Raw genomic sequence first — 14,065 nt, 5'->3', positions numbered from 1 at the left:
GGATGTGAATGCTTCTTCCGCCTCTGCATTTCTGACAGATGTGAAGAGCGTTCATATACCGACAATACAGTGCCTCGGGAAACACCTGAAATGCACTTCCCTTGCATCTGATTACAGGATATAACGCTGATCCTGTTTAAATACCCGCTCTGTGAAAGCCTGTCATCTGCTCTGAGGATAACTGTGTGTATGTACTTAGTGTGTGTACACCTCGCTCCACTTCACATGACACTCAAGTCTCCATGTCCTGCTCTTTTGCAACTACCTAACCTACGCACACATAACACACACACACAGTGGGTCAAACAATGATTGGCTGGGGTGTGTTGCGTAGAGTCCAGATGCCCTGACCCTGTCTGTCCCCCGCTGTCACCACTGTCTGGGAGACGACAAGACGATGGATAGAGGGAGGGGATGGAGCGAGGGAGATAAATAAGGAGGACAAGTTGTGGGAGGAGAAGGGAAGAGATGGACTGAGAGATTAGAAAAAGAAGCAGAGAGAGGGTGTGAAAGTAAAGATTAAGAAGAGGAGGAAGCTGGATGTGATGCTATACAAATAGCAAAGGTGCAAGATTAGAGAAAGGGGGACTGATTAGATATTTAAAGATAGATGGTGGACGCAAGGAGCCAACAGGAGGGAAAAAATAAAGATGGACGGATTTAGCAGAGCAGGGGTGACCATAGCAGGGAGAGAGGTGACCTCTAAGATGACACTTCACAGGAAGCAGAGAGGGAGGAAAGAAGAGATAGGAAAAGAGGGATAGGGTGACACAAGCCATCTGTTAGTCTGGGCTTTGGCTTGTTATTTGTTTGGGTTGTGTATCCATGTGTTAGTGTGTTTTGGATGATGTTTTAGGGCACACACACACACACTTGTGCTAATGCAAGCATATAGCTCTGTATATTTCATTCTCTACGGAGTTTTTTTTTTCTATGTGTACAATAAAATCATGTCAAGGCAGCAAAAGCATTATGTATTTGCTCTATTTTATGGGTTATGACTGAAAGAATAGATTTGATCCCACATGTTCCCTGTAGATGTGACTTGTGAAGGCACTGGAGTATACGTTGCAGGTCACAACACACACACTAGCCGGCAACAGAAAATGTGGGAAAAAAAAAACAATGACGTGCGCTCACATAAATCATCTGGACGCTAGGTTGTGTGTTCAGCTGTGGGCAGAACTGGTGTAGTGCGTGTGTGTTTTTGTGTGTGTTTGCAGGAGTACGAGCATGTGAGGTGGCAGTGTGTGTAATGTGTGTGTGTGCAGGCCTATGTCCATGTCTGCAGTTCTATCCTGAAGCTCCTCGGAGCCACTAACTCCAGACATTTCCTCTGTTCGCCCTTTCCTCTTCCTTCCTCTCTCCATCTTTCTCTGCACTCGTAGCACAAACCATCTTATCATCTGTCTGCGCACACCTCAAATCACTCTTTTTGACATGGTTTGTGAACATCAGATTAACAAAGGATGAAGAAAACTCATAATATAGAAGTAAAGACCGTCTTTACTTCCCACCAACTACATATTTAACGTGTGATTTTTTTTTTTCTACTTTCATTACTTTACAAAATACCTTTATAACTCCTCTCTTCTATTAAATGTGTTTGAATAAAATACCAGTCTCTGCTTCTAGATGATAACGTACAAGAGTTCATTTCTTCAAAATACCAATCAAGAGGTCCTTAGAAAATTCCTCTGCTGCACATGACAAGATTTTTTTATTTATAGAAGCTGCAGGTTGTTTAGGATAAATACAGGAAATACTGCGTACATAGCAGACCATAGTCATTAAGTGTCCTTAAATAAGTGCTTTGTGGTGGGCCTGCGCACACACCAAAAACATAATCACTTATTACCAAAGGTATTCAGAGCTATAATCTTGTAGATTATAACTCTGGGCACATTATAATTTCAGTTGCTGTGTAATTCAGATCTTTATTTAATTTGCAAAGACTCTACAGCATTAGAATAAAAACTTGAAATCATTTGCATATCTTCATGATATATTAATAACCTTTTTCCTCTCTTTCTCTTTGCAGCCTTTGCAGAGCTTCAGACGGATATTCATGAACTCACACAGGAGCTGGATGGAGCTGGAATACCCTTCCTGGACTACCGTACCTACGCCATGAGGGTCCTCTTCCCTGGGATTGAGGACCACCCAGTGCTCAAGGAGATGGAGGTACGGGTCAGTAGAGAGCGCTCCACACACACACACACACACACACACACACTAGTGAATGAAAGTTGAGCTGTGTTTGGATGAAAGAAATAACTTGTTTGAAGAGGAGATTTTGAAAATATTAATAAAAAAAAAAAAACTATTAAGTTCTTTTTTAAAGTTATTATAAGAAAAAGTTTTATAGGAATTCAGTCAGCAGAAGCATGTGCCAAAAAAGATACTGACTTTGAATAATTTAACCAAAACAAGGTAATTAATATAAAACAGTCAAATATGAGGTTTTGTAGCTGTGATGAGGTACAATAAGAATGTTCATTTTTGTCAGAATACTGGTCTCTAAAGGCAGTTCAAACCTGAACTTGTAAAGAAAAAATAACTTTGAATTGGATAGGAATCTTGGAGTAAACCACATTTTTTTTTGTTCAGGGATGGTTCTCTCTCACAAACTGAGAAATGCCCGAGCGCCGCCAAGACTTGGTAGAAGTGATGGATGAAAAAACAACGTTCACACGTTCAATAAAACACTCTCCCTACCACTACTGCTTGTTTCTCAAGAGGGAACACTTTATCACTCACACAAACCTCGCCTGTGTGGACACTGTAATGTAGCATGTACACATACTTCCATCGTTTCTCTGTGTTCGTTAGACTCTCACACATACATCACATGGTAATGCACCCTGCACTCTGACATGCATGTAAAGGTTGCGGCTGCCGGGACATTCTGGCTTTGACACATTCAGTATCTGCTCATTCTATCAACTGTATTCCAAAGGGATAGTGTAGCGCGACATTGGATTTTCATTTGTATGGCCCAGGCAATCACAGGCCACAGTGGCGCACTAGCAGGCAGATCAATTTCTTATTACAGCATGAAGCTCACATTCTCACTTCAAACCTCCGTTTCTCTCCCTCAGAGGGGGAGGCTTGGCCAGCGCTTTGAGAAAGGAAGAGAATCAGTGAAGAGAGGGCAGTAAGGGATAGAGGGAGCTTGAGAAAGAGATGGAGAGCACTGGGACAACTACAGTAGAAAGGCAAGATTGCAGGAGAAAAGGAAAATAAAAAAAAGGCGGGGAGCAGCTTTAAAAATTGAAATCGAGAAGGTGAAATAGAATCAAAATTGCTGATTATGTACTGTCTTTCCTTGTTTTTATGGATACGTGACTGGAGTGTCTGTGGTTGTGTGCACTTATGGCTCTTTCTAATGTACCTCTCATTTAATCCCATTCTCACACATACTCATTGATCCATTTCTCCGCTGTGGCTCATAACCAATGGCTGTGTCTCCATCCTCCCCTTTATCCTCATCTGCCTCTACCCCTGCTAATATGTTTTTTCTCTTTTCTCTTGTGCCTTTTTTGTATATTCCTCATTTATTATACTTCTATACTTCTTACTTATACTTTCTGTATACTGTGGTTGTTTTCTTTGCATTCCTTGAAATTTTCCATCGGTCTTGCTCTCATTCTTCCTTTCCTCCCCTTCATCTTCTTCATTTTCTTTCATTTCTTGCTTCATGTACCTGCTTTCCATGTTCCTGCCTGCGCATAACTTTATTTTTCTTTTCACTGTGTTCAAACAATGGCTGCTTTTTCTCAATACAACCTCACACTCACACTCCCATCATCACCTTCCTCTCCAGGTCCCGGCCAATGTGGAGAAGGCCCTGACCTTGTTTGGCCAGCTGTTGACCAAAAAGCACTTCCTGTTGACCTTCATTCGCACTCTGGAAGCTCAACGGTCCTTCTCCATGCGTGACAGAGGCAACGTAGCCTCTCTCATCATGACAGCGCTGCAGGGGGAAATGGAGTATGCCACAGGCGTCCTCAAACAGCTCCTGTCTGACCTTATCGACAAAAACCTGGAGAGCAAGAATCACCCGAAGCTCTTACTCAGGAGGTATGAAAAGAGAAATGTAGTTCCCTACTGATGGTTCAAGTTTGGGGTTACGTACCTTTGTGTGGGCATGGTGTGTTTTGTTTATGTCATACTTCTCTGGTTTGGTTCTACTTGAGAAGAGGCTCCCTACTGGAAAGAGGGCACCTTGAAAAAGACAGAAAAACAAAAAGTTGAATTAGTTTTTCTTTTGCATGTTCCCTCACCTGCATGCCCTCCAGTAGTTATGACTTTGCTAATACACATAGACTCACGGTGGCGCTAAAAGAGGCAAAAAACGGTGAATTAAACATAATAAAGGGAGGATGCTGCAAGAATGTCAGGTGACTTTTTTTTTTTCCACAAATTGTGGAGCAGAAAGGAGGACGGCAACTGCAGCTCTTAGAGGTACATGTGACGTTGCCTCCTCTCTCTTTCTGAACCCTGTCCCTGTCAGAGAGGATTACACCCCTGAGCTCACACACACTCCCAATGGATCCACAGTCAGACATACAGGTCGCTGCTGTCTCAACCACACAGTGAGAAAGGTAGAGAGGGAAGAAGTACAAGGCATACAGCGGGGTGTAAAGAGACTGAGAGAGGAGGTTTTACAAGGGAGGATGTGAGGGATGGAGAAAAGGGATTGTAAAGGGGAAGATGTGCAACGGTGGAGGGAAAGAAAGGAGGTGAGGTGAAAAAGGCAGAGGCTGTGAGGTGGATGCAGCACAGGGAGGGAGGGAAGTGGTGATTGACAGAAAGAGAGGGCAAAATGTCTAGAGGGAGACTTGGACTGGGGGTGAACTAATGGAGGGAGAAACATATGGAGAGAGACTCAAGAGGAAGGAAGAATTCAAGATGTGCAAGAAGGTAGGTATGTGCAAAGAGTATGGCAGCATGGAGAGCAGGAAAAAAGGAGTTTCTGCAGACAAGTGAGCAGGAAAAGATACATGTATTTAAGGAAAGACACAATTAGAGAAATGGCCTGTCTCCAAATAAATTAGAATTAGACAGTAAATGATAAAAAAGTTATGTTTTTTTTTCTTCCCTCCTTCTCCTCGGAGAGATATTTAATTAAAAATCTAATCAAATAAATGAGTCTCAGCCAGTGTGCCTGTGTGAAGCCTTTTCCAATCCCCTCTTGGGGCATACGGTCACAACACGCTGTCCCTGCTAACTACACTAGCCTCGGGAGCTGGCATTAATAAGCTCAGCAATTATTACACATGGTTCACCCTGTTTTGGTCTTTTTACTGCAATAGATAGACTTTAGAAAATGTTATTTTTAGACATGCATACAGAAAAGCAGCCCCGCTCCCGTGTGGATTTCCATTTCCCGTGGCTCTGACTCACTGTGCATGTGGCAAGGAAAGCTGTATTTAAAGCTTGTCCTGTATTACATGTGTAAAAAAAAAAGTTTCAAACAATGGGCGGAGGGATGTAGTTTCCTTGAAAGTGTAGAGGTTATTCGCCCACTGTTGTCCTCACATGCCCAAAAGCGTGTTCTGTCCAGGTGTCTTCGCCTCCCTTGTCCTCCAACCCTCCATTCCCTGTTGCCTCATCTTTTATCCGGTATATTTTGCTGACAGCCATGAAAAAAAAAATGTTCCGCATACATCAAACGACACTCAACAGTCAAATGGGGGGCTCGCAGAAGCGTAGGAGTTCACGTCTCGTTCCTGCTACAGGCCTTCATTGGTTTCACTACCACATTGGCCTAGTTTCCTGTGTTTTGCCTTTATTCCGTTCTCTTTATTCCTCAACTGTCACAGAAAAAACCAGCATTTCTTTGCAAAGCTGACAAGAAAATATCTTCCTCTGCTGTCATTTCTCAGCAGCACGTTCTTTTCTTCACCTTTTTTGCACCACATGTCATGTTAATGGCAAAAAGAAAGACTAATATTTAGTTGATGCTAGAAGCTGCAGTAATGTGGCCCAGTTAGACAGCCCACTAACCCAGCAAAAGTCACCAGAAAATTCCAGATTGCATCCCTCGTAGATCTAAGAGAAACAAGGAGTGGATAATTAAGTCATCTTCCAGTGTCTCTAATGGGAAGAAGAGGGATGGCGGAAAACAAGGGAGAAATAATCAGCATTTTTTACATTTATTTTTATTTATTTATTTAGTCTGTCTGTGTTTTCCCTCACATACCCCTACTGCTGGTCTCCCTTTCAGCTGTTTAACAAATTAGTTGCAATAAGTCCGTTAATTACCATGGCTTTTAATTGCTCTGTTCTCTTTCGCCGCTGTGCATGTGCGTCTACTCGAGAGCGCGCACGTGCAGAGGTTTCCCTCATTACATGCCAGGTTTGTGATTAACGAGAGAAGTTAGCGAATTATACTAATTGCTGTATTTTTAATGAAGACGAGTGGGTTCGCTTGGAGGGGGAAAATGTAATGGTTGGCGTGAAGGGTGGGGGAGGTGGGGGGGTTGTTGAAACAATGAAAGAAATGGAAGGGTTTGTTTTGCCAAGTTAATTTGTTTGCATGTGAGGGTGGGGGGGAGGAAGTGGAGGAGAGCAAGGGAAAGGCCTCGGTTGTTTGAAGACTAACCGCATGACGACTGATAATACCGTGTGTTCTCTTTGATGTACGAGCGTGTCTTAAATGCCTTTCCCCCCGTGATGAAAGTGTTGGTTTATACCCACAGATCGTCGCCAGAGGGAGAGCGGAGGAAGGGGTGTGTGTGGGGGTGGGGGTGGGGGGGGGATGTTTGGGTGTGCGTGTTGAAACAGGGAATAGTGGTTTGGGATGACTCCAAAACCTCCCAATGTCTTACACAGAGGTTTCTATGCAGCTTAAAGAGGTGATGACAACAAAAATAATAGTTTTTTTTTTTGTGTGTGTGTGTTTTCTCCTTCTTACTCTTCAATCATTTCCTCGCTGCCCTTTCACTGTCACTGTCACTCTGCCATTTCCTTTTTCTATTATTTCACCCTTACCTTCACCTCTTTCTCTCTCCCCCCGTCCTTTCATCTCTCTCCTAGGACGGAGTCGGTCGCTGAGAAGATGCTCACCAACTGGTTCACCTTCCTGCTTTACAAGTTCCTCAAGGTAAAATTGTCTTGTCACACACAACTTTTGAAGCAACACCAATACCACTGGTGTTTGAGTATAGAGAAATGCCACACTAACACACACACACACACACATATATATACACAGCTGCAGCATTAGATAAGGCAGCTGCAGCAGTCTACCTATCCCTTACCGTGGCCTTTCATGTGCTAAATTCTTCTTCTCCGAATTGACGAATATGTGGAGTCTGAAGCGCTGTTCAGACACAGCTGGTCATGTTGTTGTGATTGCTGTAACCCCTTACACTAACCTGTCCTCTGTTTGCATCCCTGGCTGGATTCTTTCAGAGCCAGGAATGTGTGTGTGACTTCAGAGCTAAAGATCTTACACAAATTCATTCTCTTATTTCTGTCTGTACGTTTTCTGTCTTTCTGAATTCCTCCCGCTCTGATATGAAATCAGACGGAATTATTGAGGCTTAAACTGTGCTAAATTCGTGATGCCACGCACACATTCTGCACATTCAGACATTGCTGTGGCTAATCAGTTAGCAGCAGGGCCTTAAGCCCTTTGCCAGGACAGGCATTCTGGTGGACAAGCAAACCAGCCAAGTCCCCAGGGGTCCTAGTTAGCATCTGTGTCTGGGAGTGTCTCTGTTGTGCATGCAAGTGAGTGAGTTTTGGCTCTGTATGCAAGAGTGGACAGCTAGAGTTTGGTTCGGAGGCAGGGGAGTGGGTTAACAGGGAGGATGTGAGAAAAAGTGTGAGGGTTTGTTGGTCTTGTCATCTTTTAGAACAGCTGTCACTCTGCTAACTTTAGACAAGACAAGAGCAGCGGCAGAAGGACAAACAAAGGCAGAGAGATGAGAGAGAGAGAGAGAAAATAAGAGACGTACTCATGAAAAGAGGAGAAATTGTTGGATATTGAAATGAAACTTAACAAAGAGTGCAGGAGATGGTTGAAGCTAGAGGGAGAGGGATTTGGAAAAATGAGCGCTGAACCAAAAGCTCACCATCGCTAGCAGCAAGGTCACCAGCCGAGCTTTTATCTAACCTCTGCAATTCAGCTCCTCTATTTCTCCTGAGTTTTTAGGGGTCACATAAAAGAGAGGCCTGGAACAATTTCAAGGTTCAGCCAGGTGTGAATAGAGATGGGTAAAGGTCAAGTAGTTGTTCAAAGGAAAGAAAGAGATGAAGCTTTCACTCACCAAAAGGAACAGGCGTAGGGAAAATACCCTTTTATCCATTACCCTATTCCAAGGGTTCACTTGTCCTCCTTTGCAGCGGCTTGTTCGTGAGAGAAGAGGGAATCACATGGTTAGTCTGTTTCTGCAAAGCTCCGTAGATTGGCTTCATTATCTGAACTTGCTTCTCGTGTAAAGATTAAACTGTTTCACAATACAATGTGCTAATAAACAGTATGTATAATAAGAGTTTTACATTATATCTGACATTCAGGTCAATTCAAATGATTGTTTTTGTCCCCTGGAGGGAGATTTCAAGACATGAAGGGTTAGTAAATCACAAAATGGACTATTAAATTAAATAGTGTTCATGTTGCGTTGCTGCCTGGACCCTAATTATCTGTATTTAAAGGCTTGTTTAACATGGAATGCTACAGGGTGATTCAGAGGCAAATACTGTATGGCACACAACTAACACTGAAAGGAATGGCCATACATCAGGCAGCAAATCAGAATTCACCATTTCACAAACACTGAGTATCAGGGGGGCAGAGATGGAACGCAGAGCCAGTTTTTATGCTGTTAGACAGAGACAGATCAGCCAGTGCACTGTTTTTCTCCATAGGAAGCAGGCAGTGTTAGATTATCCCACAGAGTTCATCTGACAGCTCACAGGGATGACTGACATGTTGATGCATGCACATGCCAACAAGGGGGTGAAGGGCAGGACGGGAAAACCACATCTTTGCCCCAAGGAACAAAGTTTTGCATTTGAGACAGTAAATTGGAATCACTTTAGCGTTCATCGTGTAAGCAGAATACAGTAGTGAACACATGAAGCTCATTTAGGATTAGAAGAACATTTGAAAAGACATTAATGTGAATAAAGTTTATAAAGTTGTGATTGGAAGTTTGACTAAATGCATTCAAGCTCAAGTTTTTATAATTATAAACATTTCATTTCAGTATATTTTCCCTTTGTTGGCTCAGTTACACCGAGGGAATCTTAAATTAACAAAGTATATGCAAACTCTAGACCCTCAGAGAATGTGATAAGGTAAATGAAAATTAAAAATCCTTTCTATGAGTTTAAATGCATTTAGCAAGGGTATATGTAAACCTCCAAACTCAACAGTTTACTGCTGTCTTGGCCTTATATTTCTAGTGTTTCCATCATTTCTTGTAGCCATGACTCCTCTGCATCCTCCAGAGGAACGGCTGATTTGTGATAAAACATTAACAGTGTTACGAGGTCTGCCAGAGCAAGAGAGACCACTTTTAAACAACTCTGTACTGAAATTGGATTATCTAAACTACTTTATATTGAGTTTGGGGAGTAATTTTACAGTTTAGTTTCATTTTCTTCACATATTCTTGGGTTCTGTGTGATCAGCTGTATCCCTGAATGAGTCGTTCCAATGTCACTGCAGTATATTGTGCTCTATACTAATGATGATCAATTAGAATAATGAGCGAGATCCATTTTGTAATAAACAGGAATTATCCTGATTTCACCCAAGATGCTTTACAATCAGGCAGTGCTTTGTTGGTGCTCTATACGGACAATGGGGCGAAAACAAAGTGAAATAGGCAGAGAGCGTGGCAAAGTGAGGCGAGGGGCCCAACATCCCAGTGCTCGTTGCCTTGTTTGACACGTCTCACACACCAAAGTGCTTCTCCAAGCGTTTTTCACCTCTCAGTCGTTAACCTTCTATTAACTCCTCCATCAATTGCCACTCACTCACACTCTCACTTTCTGTGATTTCTCTCTTCTCACTCACTCACTTACTCGCACTCGCACACAAACACTGATTTACAAAGGGTGTTTTTCCCCAAAGGAGAGACACGGGGGAGAAACTTGAGTGTGTGAGAGAAAAACTGTGTTCTCTGTCAGTTGTCAGCTCGCTATTAGCCAGCACAGGCCATGGCCCTATACTTTACTGCTCCGCCTGTGGTTGGCGCAAAGGAGATTAGAAATATAATTGGAGAGTTTCTTGGCAACACTCGGCACTTTTAGCTGTTTTTGTATTTTTGCACAGTTGCATTTGTATTGTGCATTTGAACAACCTTCTTCTCTCTCTTCCTTCCCTTCGCCTTTCAATTGTATTTTTACATTTCTTTCCTTGTGTTGTTCAGGAGTGTGCTGGGGAGCCTCTGTTCATGCTGTACTGTGCCATGAAGCAGCAAATGGAGAAGGGCCCGATAGACGCAATCACCGGAGAGGCCCGCTACTCCCTCAGCGAGGACAAACTAATCAGACAGCAGATTGATTACAAGACTTTGGTAAGTGTGCATATTACTGGACTCGGAGCATTGAGACACACATTTTAGCTCTGATGATGATTAAAGCATCTTTTCCTTGCCCCAAACAAGGAAAACAGGCAAAATTGTGTAAGAGTTCCAACTAAATATTCTTCAAAGGTCACAAAAAGTGGGAAACTAGCTGGATTTCTGATTCTGATGACATGCACGTTAAATGACAAACAGCTGTACATGTGCATTGTAACGCTGTTAAGCATTGATTCTAAAACAGCTACGTGTACATAAAGTCTCAGTTTGCAGGTTGAAAATAATTGCAGGGTCAGGCCTCCACGCTTCAGTAGTTAATGATCTCATTCTGTGCTGACATCTGAGACTTACGCCCTTTGCCCTTTAACCTCTGCTCCTCTAGACACTGCACTGTGTGAACCCAGAGAATGAAAACGCTCCAGAGGTGACGGTGAAAAGCCTAAACTGTGACACAGTGACGCAGGTGAAGGAAAAGCTGCTGGACGCTGTATATAAGGGCACACCTTACTCCCAGAGACCAAAGGCCTCAGATATGGACCTGGGTAAGCAGAACCATCTCACACATACACAGAATATGCACTAAATAAATACACACACTACTGTGAGAGTGAAGAGGGAAGCTATTCAAGGGGTCTTCTAAGTTCGACAAGAGGGGTTTAATTCACTTAATTTAATTTGCTGCTAATATTGGCAATGCTTAAAAAAAATCACCGTAGTGTCCTCAAATGTAACATGAATATAATGCTAAATGTAAGTTAATAAATAAAGACCCAAACACCCACCATCGACCAAAACCATCTACTGATCTAAAATGTTTAATACCTGTTGATCCACTAATCTTATCGATACATGTAAGTAATTGGTGTAAAATGCAGTTTGTCGTCTTTTCATGGTCATCAGATATGACCCATTTGGACGTTCAGACGCTCTGTAGTGAAACATCATCATCTACAACATTGATTCACCAGTAAAACTCATGGACTGGTAGAGTTTCATACTGTCTTCTAAACGCAATTATTGTAGATAACTCATTAACTAGTAAACTAGTAGAAACTAGTAAAGCAGGTAAACAAACAACTACCCCTGTCTTGGTAAATTAATTATCTACAATAAAACCCATGGAGTTGGATCAATGACAGTAGATGGAGACTTTTGATTTTATGTTTAGTTAATGATATTTTTGCTGAAAAAGTAACTTTTTCCAAGAAATTTTCTGATTTGATCTAATAACCTTTGAATCTACCCTGAGCTTTAATGAACATCTACATAATCAGTGCATCAAATATAGGAAAATACATAATTTCCACTGAGAAAACCCAAAATACTGAGGATAATATTACAACTAATGGTGATAAATCACTTCAGAAAGGTTAAGTCATTTGGGAAGTTCCACAAAAGCACCACTGGGTCTTTATGGGTTAATAAATATGTAATATGTGTGTTTGTGGGGACAGAATGGCGACAGGGCAGGATGGCTCGTATCATCCTCCAGGACGAAGACGTCACAACGAAGATAGACAACGACTGGAAGAGACTCAACACTCTGGCTCACTACCAGGTAACTCAAAGCTTTAGTGAATTACATTAATCCCACAATTCCTTGATGATACAACAACGCTATATTGATTTTGTTGTATGCATGATGTTACTTGCAGATTAATTTAGTGCTTGTTCTCATGCTTTTAATTGTTGTTAATGGAGTTTAACTCGTTGTTATAGTTGTTCATGTGTTTTGCCGTAAAATCAGACACACACCATTACAAAAACTGACACTTTAAGTAAGTACTCCACTAAATCAGTGATTTGGAGAAGATACTTGATTTGAGCTCAGTGATTGTTTGTGGGTTTGGACTGTAATGTGTCTGCTGGACGCTCTGTGCTGGGATAACTGATGTTGAAAATGCTTTTCTAGGTGACAGATGGCTCAGTGATTGCCCTGGTGCCTAAACAGAACTCAGCCTACAACATCTCCAACTCCTCCACATTCACCAAGTCCCTCAGCAGATACGGTACGAGAGAAGGTGTGTGTGTGTGTGTTTTGTATGTGTGTACGTCTGTGTGTACAGTACGTGTGAACACATTTCATAATAGCAACAAAAATACGCAGATGCCATATTTTAATTTGTCTGAATTTGATGCTGCTTTTAGAAGGAATGATCAAGTAACATGTCACTGCTGTTGGATTGTTATTCATCCCTGTACTTTATCTACTTGTACCTGCTCAGTCAATAATTAGGCAATTTGCGAGTACGTACCTACTTATTACCCTTTTTTTAAAATTGAATTCAGAGAGTTAAGTATGAACTTATGCTCCATATAAAATCACATTACTCTTCTGAAATGAAATAAATCAAATGTAATTTTCACTTGCGACGCAAAACAAACATGAAATTCATGCACATGCAAATTAACACAAGACTGACTGAAGACTTTCTGTAAAATTATGACACATTTTGCCACAGTTGCAAGATGAAAGCAAATGAAATGCATGTTCATGTGACATACTGTGGCTCATAAATATAAACAGGGATTTATTATGCATCTAATGAAGAAATCACACTAAGAGGTTTCAACTAGCCATATTCTGAATTCACACTGTAACACAGTTCAGCTGCTCTGTATCCATTGTACTGTATGAGCAAGGATTCATGGTCATAAATGGCTTGTCATAAGGGGAGGCTGGCAAGAAGATGTTTTTAAAGGAAAAATGGTCAACAGTGGGATTTTGTTTTAATTTTTCACCTTTTATGCCAAAGAGGTCCAGTTATGTTTGAGAAGGGTTCCAGCTGGGGTCTTAAAAAGTCTTAAAAGTCTTGAAAATACAAATCTGCATTTAATACCTTAAATATGTCTTTAAAAGGTATTAAATTTGATATGGTAGGTCTTAAGTTATGTTGCCATAAATGTGTTGGTTGTGTTTAAATGTGTCTGGGAAATGTCCAAGCTGCAAAGAAAATAATGTTAGTCGACTCAGTTCCAGCCTGACAATTTATATTGAAATTAAGAACCAGTTATTGCTAACTTTGCAGCCCCCGATGAGAAATGACTCGGAACAGTGGGAATCAAGATGATTGAGTAAATAAATTCTAGGAGTCACAAATTTTTGCCAGTATGGTTGTGAAATAGGCTGAGAAATGGGCATTAAATTCTGTTGTAAGTAGTCTTAAAAACTCCCAAATTTAATTTGTAGAAACGTGTAGGAACCCTGTAGAGATGAGCTGTTGAAATACATCAGAAACATCCGTGGCTTCTTACTTTGACATTTTGTGGTCACTCTCCAGTAAACAGTAACTCCACTCCAGCGTTGTGCCGTCACGACATACACATAAATAATCACTCTCACCCCAGTTGCACTGTCTTTTCCAGGCCCTGGCCTCATCTGCATTTCTCTCCTGACATTTTGAACCTCTTAATCCTTTTCTGCTTCGTCACATAAGTGACAAGCATTGAAACTGGAAGTGTAATGCTTTGTATCACAAAATAGGGGATCACTGACCAACAAAGGGAGGGAGGAAGGG

At 41.6% G+C, this 14,065-nt stretch overlaps 1 protein-coding gene across 5 annotated transcripts in view; it reads left to right on the top strand.

The window, feature by feature from the left end:
- plxna1b (plexin A1b) overlaps positions 1-14,065 on the top strand; it is a 215,410-nt gene that overhangs the window by 191,768 nt on the left and 9,577 nt on the right. For 2 of the 5 annotated variants that reach the window (XM_030133608.1, XM_030133609.1), the window contains 7 exons: positions 2,042-2,190; positions 3,827-4,083; positions 7,045-7,111; positions 10,395-10,541; positions 10,930-11,089; positions 12,002-12,105; positions 12,460-12,568. In XM_030133608.1, coding sequence (XP_029989468.1) covers positions 2,042-2,190; positions 3,827-4,083; positions 7,045-7,111; positions 10,395-10,541; positions 10,930-11,089; positions 12,002-12,105; positions 12,460-12,568 — 993 coding nt within the window. The remainder of the gene's footprint in view (positions 1-2,041; positions 2,191-3,826; positions 4,084-7,044; positions 7,112-10,394; positions 10,542-10,929; positions 11,090-12,001; positions 12,106-12,459; positions 12,569-14,065) is intronic. The other 3 variants (XM_030133610.1, XM_030133611.1, XM_030133612.1) reach the window with 3 other exon arrangements.

Source organism: Sphaeramia orbicularis, chromosome 5, assembly GCF_902148855.1.
Source record: "Sphaeramia orbicularis chromosome 5, fSphaOr1.1, whole genome shotgun sequence".
In the NCBI taxonomy this organism is placed as follows: Eukaryota; Metazoa; Chordata; class Actinopteri; order Kurtiformes; family Apogonidae; genus Sphaeramia; species Sphaeramia orbicularis.
The sequence above is the reverse complement of the archived record's forward strand: the minus strand, read 5'-3'. Positions and strand labels throughout refer to the sequence as shown.